Source organism: Tigriopus californicus, chromosome 12 (genome assembly GCF_007210705.1).
Source record: "Tigriopus californicus strain San Diego chromosome 12, Tcal_SD_v2.1, whole genome shotgun sequence".
In the NCBI taxonomy this organism is placed as follows: Eukaryota; Metazoa; Arthropoda; class Copepoda; order Harpacticoida; family Harpacticidae; genus Tigriopus; species Tigriopus californicus.
The window spans coordinates 1,124,889-1,133,293 of NC_081451.1; the positions used below are offsets into that span (position 1 = coordinate 1,124,889).

At 37.9% G+C, this 8,405-nt stretch overlaps 1 protein-coding gene across 1 annotated transcript in view; it reads right to left on the reverse strand.

Moving 5' to 3' along the window:
- The window catches only part of LOC131891540 (phospholipid-transporting ATPase ABCA3-like), a 25,426-nt gene extending 17,249 nt beyond the window's left edge, over positions 1 to 8,177 (reverse strand). Inside the window, exons 1-3 of the mRNA XM_059241146.1 lie at positions 7,776 to 8,177; positions 1,664 to 1,946; positions 1,222 to 1,339 (exon numbers count right to left, since the gene is read on the reverse strand). Coding sequence (XP_059097129.1) covers positions 1,222 to 1,339; positions 1,664 to 1,946; positions 7,776 to 8,136 — 762 coding nt within the window. The 5' untranslated portion in view covers positions 8,137 to 8,177. The remainder of the gene's footprint in view (positions 1 to 1,221; positions 1,340 to 1,663; positions 1,947 to 7,775) is intronic.
- Between the last annotated feature and the right edge of the window lie 228 nt (positions 8,178 to 8,405).

The following is an 8,405-nucleotide window of genomic DNA, read 5'->3' on the forward strand; positions in this document are numbered from 1 at the left end:
ACAGCCACCATCTTACCATTCCGAAGAAAATCAAGTGCTCCCTAACAGTGAGACTGGCAAACAGCATGTTATGTTGGGGACAGAGACCCAGATCGCCACGGATCTTTGCCATACTAGTGTCGATATTTAACCCATTGATCTGTGCAGTTCCACCCGAACTTGAAAACAAACCTTTAAAAACAGTGCATGAAAGTCCTGCAAATTTGTATATAACCATTTTTGAACATTTGGACATACCTGTTAGGATGGACATGGTTGTCGTCTTGCCCGCACCATTGTGACCCAATAAGGCCATGATTTGATCGGGAAAGGCCGAAAACCTCACGTCATTTACGGCCACAAACGGGGCGCTTCCTGGTTTTTTAAAGACCTTCCTCAANTACGCAATTCTTACGGGTATAATTGACGTTAATTAATGTGAAAATGTATGTAAGTGTATAGGTGCAATGTTTCTTTTTAAAACAATTAAATTGAACGAGGTCAAAGGGGTTATGTTAAAAAGGAAAACAGCTAGCACTCTAAATGCTCAGGATGCCATATAACGTTTTGGATGATCTGGTTGGTTGATGTATTGTTTTATATGCCAATGCATGGGTGATAGGGAGGAGACGTGGCATAATGGTTAACGCAATTTCCTAACATGAGAGAGGTCCCTAGATTGGTTCTCCTCAACAACCTTTCTCAAGGAAATCTTTTTAGACCCTAACCATACCCACAGACGGAGAACTAGTCTGATATGAACTATGAAACTGCCTTTCAACATACGGACGATGTAATGGCTAGCTTGGCTGGCCAGGCGAGGTTCACCCCTCCAACCCTTCACTCCAAACTAAAGAAAAATGAAGATAAATGTAAGAACAAACAAGTAATCCATAAATCCCTAATGAGGACCTCGCTGATTGTGGTTTGGCTGATTGCCAATTTGGGCCTAGTTCCTGGTATCTTGGTTGTATTATCACTAGAGACAGGAAAACACATTTTGCCTAACCGTTGAGAATAAATTCCAGACGTTTGTCAAAACAAGGTTTATCACAACAGCAGCTATTCTTGTTTGGTTAACTTGTGCTCAAACAACTATTCGCATTCAAAGCTGTACAACGATGAGCAGCGAATCTAAAGACTTGAGAAAAGAGCCGCTTCTGCAAGACAAACTAGTTTTGACACGCGTCTGGTATTCATCCTTAAAACAAAATATTTTTCATGTCTCTAATTAATACTTACAAGTTTAAGCTTGCCATCTGTGAAGTTGGTGTGAACAGGAATGAATATCTCCTCTCGAAATCGGCCTTGCAAATAAAGCAGGTCAATAACACTCTGGATGGCAACCTCCTCTTCGTAACTGAAATCATTGTTGTAGATGTATACCGAAGTTATTCTATTAATAATCATTTTTCCAAAGCACATCGCTCCAGACAGTTGCACAATGCTTGTTGACTCAGTGGTTAGCAGCATTAGCACATGACCAGAAAGCTATCTTTATTAACATTCAAAGTTCTTTCTTTAAACTTTTTACACCCATAATTATTAACAGAGCATAGGCACACAAGAGGGTATTCGAAAAATGATGTTTAAGTGAATCTTTTCAGTGCACTCAATTTGCCGGTGCTATGGCAAGTGAGAACTCTAATTTTCCCCAATATTTATAAAAGAATCATGTACATACTTGTAAATGGCGTCAGATGTGCTGAAGTAATCGTATTTCAACCACGGATCGAACAGATACTGGGTTTGGGTCTCCACGTAGTAAGTACGCTGGTAGCCGAGCCTGATTTTGTAGTTCAAGTGCGGACTTGTAAAGCTTTGGTCTGGCTCAAAAATTATTCCACCATAGACTTGGCTTTGTTTGAGATCATCATTTTGTCTGCCTTTGAAAAAGTTATTTTCATTTGCAACGTATTCTGCGTACTTTTCCACAATGTCCTCCTCTGATTCAATCAACTCGGCAACTGTAAAATAAGGTAGTAAAGAAACCAAAAACGACCCATTTGTCGGAAGAGCAACGTCGAATCAATGAGAGATTGAGAGATCTTCACCGTGTAACCATAGATTTCTAGACACTGGATGTCGGACGACCGACCACTCGGTTGGCTAAACAGTACAATAAACCGGTTTGTAATCAATTCCCACGAGACCATCCATTGTACTGTTTTACCAACCGAGTGGTCGGTCGTCCGACATCCAGTGTCTAGAAATCTATGGTGTAACCTTATCGGAAATAAGTACAGTTCTAGAAATAACCAGAGGCTAACTAGAAAACAAAAACCTATGTGTGTGACGTGAGCTGAAGCAACTGACATTAAAAAAAATCCAACTTCTCGTGTAGGTGTTTTATTCAGCTCCAGATTTTCATAGTTATGTTATACAGCCCACACACTAACCAGGAAAGTTATCACACCATTAGTAGCTATACTCCCTTTTCGACAAGGTTAAGCAAATGTAAGGACTGTTTTCCACTTTTTTTAACTTTCCTATAGTTCAATTCATTTGATGGATTAATAACCCCGGTTTTCAAATATGGCGGATTTCCTCATTCAGGGCCACGAGCCTGGAGCCTTATTTCTTGAAGCAAAACTAGCCTATTCTGCATCCATACCAATTTTTGCCTTCGAGAAGATATTCCTTGATTCACAATGTTTGGTAAGCAGCATATTGAAGTCCAAAACAAACTGCTGTGCATACAATGAGCCCACAGGTACAACATATAGCAATCCAATCTCATTTCTGAGCCAAGATGTGCACAACGTGGTCAAGAAATTCCGAGGTGACTTCACCATGAACACTGGATCCTTCTGCACAGATTCTAGTTGAATAGATGCCCGTAAGAGGGCCACAGCGATAAAGAGAAGGCACGGAACGAACAATTCCATGAGACTCAGTATCCAATGGCGGGATTTTAAGGTTAAGTTTTTTAACAAAACAATTTGGAGGTGCTTGATGTGACTCATTTTCACGAACAAAACTTTTGACAGGGTTTTATTACTCCTTCCACCGTTGAGTAACAATGTTGCAAGTAGGACAAGCCATTCATAGATTTACATAGAGGATACTTAAAGTGCCATGTATTAGAAGAGTGCGACAGTGAATTCAGCGCACCATTGCGGTGGAAATTTGAACCTTCAATTCCGTTCCAAAGCAATGCGTTCATATGGGTCCCAGAACCAAACCAAACACATTTTGACAAAACGATGAGCCTCTACATGGCTTTAGAAACCCTTTGATTGTTCAAACACCCATTTTTTGAGCCACTTTATATATTTTCTATGGAAAAATACATGATTTGAATCTGTTGCTGTTGTAATTGCAGTTAATGATGCCTGAGCATAACTAACCTTTACGGCACAAACATTTACTAACATGTGCTTGATTTAGATTTGGAACCCATATGAATGCATTCTTTTGGAACGGAATTAAAGTTTCAAAAATCCATCGCAATAAGGGCCCTTATTAGCAAAGTCACACAGGCCAAAGAAAACAGGAAGAAATTGCTACATAGACTGCCCTTGCCTTGCCTTGAACGCAATTGCTTTTCCGGACATTATGTGACCCGGGTCACCATGTATATACAAGATTTTAATAGACTTAGCCAGAAACAACACAGGCGCATTATAATTTGATAAAGAGGAATCAGCCCAAATCGGCCCATTACCTGGTAGGGGCGGACTCACAAAGCGCCCTCTGAAGTGCAGAAAGAAAACCATATTTTGGGCAGCATTAGGAGGCTATGATGTGGTGACCCAAGGATACATTTAACAGGCTAGTTAAAGGTCTCTCTAGCTGAAATCACTGTCAAGGTTACAACTTTTTCTTCTGGGTTTGAGTCAAAAAGCATGTAAAATTTCCAGAGAACAATCCAAATACATTTTGGCGTTTTTGCTCAGAAAATCATAAGGTACAACTTTATTCAAAACACTCCAAAAATACAAATTGACGAAAAAATATTTCTTTAGATTTCAAGTGAATGTGTAGCTAAATATACTTATGAGGAGTATAAAATATACTTCCTGAAATTGAACTTTTAATGTGCTTTAAGTGACATGATATAGCATTTTGAGCTATTTTGAGATTATGCAAACCAAAAAAGAAGTTGTTCCTTATGATTTTTTTAGGCCAACAAATGCCAAGATGTGTTTGAGCATTTCCGTCAAAAATCTAAAGGTCATTTTAACCATTCCGTCTGCTCAGAGCCAATCACAAAAAAATCCCAATAAGACACAGCATCGAAACCCAAGAGGGTAGAACCTACTGATGGGATCAAATAAATAATCACGGGAGGTTGCCACAAGGGCAACCAACTTACATTTTTAGTGGAATGTGACATCCCTAGTGGAATATTAAAAACCTGTTAGTCAGTCATACAAAATAACCCTGATTTTTCTTCCTTCAAACCAGGTTCGCATTTTTTGTCAAATCTAACCTTTTACGTTTCGTTGGAAACAGCTGGTGCTTTGAGCACTCCTGATTCTGAAAATTGATCCCCTCACTAATAGAAACACAACTCTCAACCAAAATGCTCCCTTTCAATTAATTAGGTAGTTGTCACATCAGAAGTGTACACAAGTCACAATTGATAAATTGAAATAACTTTCCTTTCATACCCTATACAAGTCTGTGGCAATGATACCGCACGATTTGTTGCTGAACGATTGTTTCAACAAACAGGTGTAAGATTTAAAAAAAGTCATTCTCGGTCGTCAATTCATTGTCAAGGATAGCAAAAATAGCTTTTGCAAAGTGTCTTCATATTGAAGGATCAGGTTGAAAGTCTTTCATCCTGTCAACATGTTATCCTTTACATTGAGGGACACGCAGTTGTTGGTATTAGAATTAGTTACACCTAATTCTAAGTTTACCAGGAGTTAACCTAAGAGCTCATATTGCATGATCAAAACCTTTTCATGCATGAAAAGATATGATAACATCAGTTGAGATGTGGTGTAGTCAAATTTTCAGTCAAATTTTAATCTGCAGTAATATGTTAAAAAGGTCATGTTGTTAACTAGAAGGTGTCAGCAAGGCTGGTAGCTTCACTTGCGAAGAACATAAGAGAGTTAAAATGAAAATGAAAAATGTGTTGATTAGCAGAATAAGAGCCTTAACTTTCACAAATTTCATTCTGATCTGATTGAACCAACATTTTTAGGCTTTGTAGTCAATCTGAGGGAATTGCATGGCCTATCATGTTTAAATAAGTAGAGTTCCTAGCGACACAAGTAAGAATTAAGCTGTTTTGCGTTTATGACATGTAGGGGAAAGTTTATCATCTATCACTAGACTTAATTCTTTTTTATTTAAATGCACCCAATTTTCATAGAATCAAGGCCATCGATAATCGAGAACAAAAACATTTAAATTTCAACCAATCAGTCAAACACTCATTCAATTAGTAATTGTGTTGCAATTTAGAAAGTCCCTTCAATATGAAAGTGTCGCCATGAAGTGTTTTGCAAATATCTGTTAAAGGATTGAATGACTTGAAAGTGAAGCATAAAACAGTGCTCCATCAATATTGAATCCTCAAAAGAGCCAAAAGAAGACTTAAGGAACCAATGTCACTCCTACAAGTAAAAATCAAGGGGTCAAAATAACGAGACCAATTCTTTACGAGTCTTCAAAAGGCATTAGAAAAAACACATGCAAAGGCACTCATTGAATTCCGAGCAAATTGCTGTCTAACATGAGACATTAATTTGGAACAGCTCTGACAACCCAACCTTCAGCCCACTACATGTTGTAGAGTAAAGGTTATGTATAATAGAATTGTTCTTAAAAATCACATGATTAAAATACTTATAAAATATTGGAATAGGTTAGTAAAGCCCTTTACGATTGAGCATAAAAATAATGATGGATTAATAGTTTACCAGTCGTAAGTAAACCTACCTCTTTGTTAATCGCATTCTAAGATAACCAGAAAAATGCATGCCTTGAGCGTTATGAAATCTTTGGGTATCAAGATTTGGGCTTAAATCTTTTAAAGAAGTCAGATCTCTGAAGCCTGGCTAAAAATATGTAAGTCAAGTATTGAAACCCTAAAAAATATTCTCGCCTGTGTTTCGATTTAGTGGCGATTTTTTAATACATTAATGTGCAACTCGTTAACTTTTTACTATCCACGGACTTTTAGAGATGTGGAGTGCGAAAAGAAAAGAAAATTTCATATGGCCTATACCGTTCACTCTCTTCAAATAGTCACTTCATACGATCACAAGATCTTGTCAAATAAATGAACTCGGCCAGACTTGGGCCAAAAAGTATGCCTAGGTAACTCAGGAGATATGTCCAAAACTATGTAGTAAACAACTCATAAAATTCAATTTTTTGCCTGCTCTTGATGAGCTACCTAATCTTTTGACAATATAACTTTGAAACAAACCACTTTACAAGAAAAATATATAAAAATGGCTCACTTTTAACTGAGGAGATCTACATTCCATATTTTATTACTTTAATTTGAAAAGTGATTCGGGGTGGCCATGGCCAAGACCAGGCCGATTTGGCGGAGAGCTCGTTCATAGTCCATATTTCTATTGGTCCATTATTAGTCCATATTAATAGTATATTATTCAAGGCAAGAAGGCTTTGTACCGTTTGGGGACAAACCGACAATATTCTAGTTTTAATCTTGCATTAATGTTGGGCATCAGGTTTTGAAATAAAAAAAGCAAGTGAAAGAAAGGGAAAAAATAAAGTCCAATTGAAATTTTAAATCGAGACTTGAGTTGTTCAAATGAGACCCATTTCAACATAGGATTCGTGAATAATCCAATCCCGGGAAAACGCCGATGGAACTTGGACAAACAACAAACATTTTTGTTCTCGTGGTTTTTTTGTAAAACCAGTTGAATAGTTCACGCCTGCTTCAGTTGTTTTACTCGAGAGAAATATGCAGTTCTACGGTTAAAATATACGGTTGATGGCATCAAAAACTAACAAATGGATCAATGGATCAAAAATGCCCAGTGAATCTAAACCCAAGTGACTTATAATAAACTAAGACAAACGTTGAAGTAATGAATCAGCGAGTAATATATCAATATGTGCTGCATGTTAATTTCCAAGGACATTGTAAATTACCGGTCCTTTACTTCGACATTCGCCGTGGTTTATTGTCAGTTAACATTAATCTTGGCATTGATTAGGACACTCATCATCACATGATAGAGGGAGCGAGAAAGCTGCCATCTGACATAGCAAGGAACAAAGAAACCAGTCATTAATCTGTCACTTCAACAATGACTTTGATAAACAACTATTTTTCTAAATTCCAATAATGGAAGTTTATTACATGTAAATTTGACAACAATTGAGTCAAAATCTGATATATAATTGATAAAAATGTTTTTGTTGTCAGGGTGACAGGGTCGAAGGATTGGTAAGACTTAGAGCCCTCTAGTAAGACTGGACTTCGCCTGTCCATGGATTGAATTTTTAAACTTCGTCTCATTTAAAACAAAAATCAAAATTTTTCAAGGTGTAAATTTTGAATGGAAGAAATGTTTTTAGGACTCATGGCCCTATCCAAAAGAGTCGGAATATAAACAAAAATTAGAAATAGTGGAAAGATACGAAGCACCTATGACAACTAGAATAGCACACATTCTCTACGAAATGTAGTAAATGAAGTTGATAGGGTCCTTAACTCAAAAATGAATTTAAAAGCCCGTTAACCGTTGACAAAAAATTGAAATCATTATGTAGCAGTTAGCTGGTAACGATCGAAAGCCCACCCTTGCCACTACTAACACAGAGCGATCGAAATCCAGTCGTCCCCTTACCGACATAGTCTTCAGCATTCGTCCATCTATGGTCTTGGCAGTATTTATAGCCAGCCGTGTTGAATTGTTCCACAAATATTTGGGCGTATTTGGAGCTATTTGGCGCCACATACAATGTCGCTCCCTCACCGTACCCATTGGACCAACAGAACATCCGCATTCCGGAGCGATCATCCAAAAAACTGCCGTATTCTTGAGACGGCTCTCCAGGATCCTCATTGACCGTGTCCACCTTTAAAGCGGACCGGATGACTACCAAAGCTATGAAGAGAAGACATGGCACCACGATTTCCAATGCGGTTTGGATCCAATGTCTACCCTTCAGCACAAGATTCTTTCCAAGGACCACAGCTAGCTTCATTTTTGTCACTACTGACAATAGACTCGTGATCTAAAATGACCTTAGTCCTTATTTATACATCTACCCTGGAGGCTGGATCTTCAGATAAGATAAGAATTGATACGGCCTGAATTAGTAATCATAGAAGCAATGACTTCGTAACCCTCCACCAATGAGTAATTGAATTACGAGCATCAAACATGTCATTTATTTAGCGCATTGGTGACGTACGACCTTCCGTCGGGGGTGCAATGTGAAAATGAAATAAAAGTAAAACCAAAAGTAAGGCC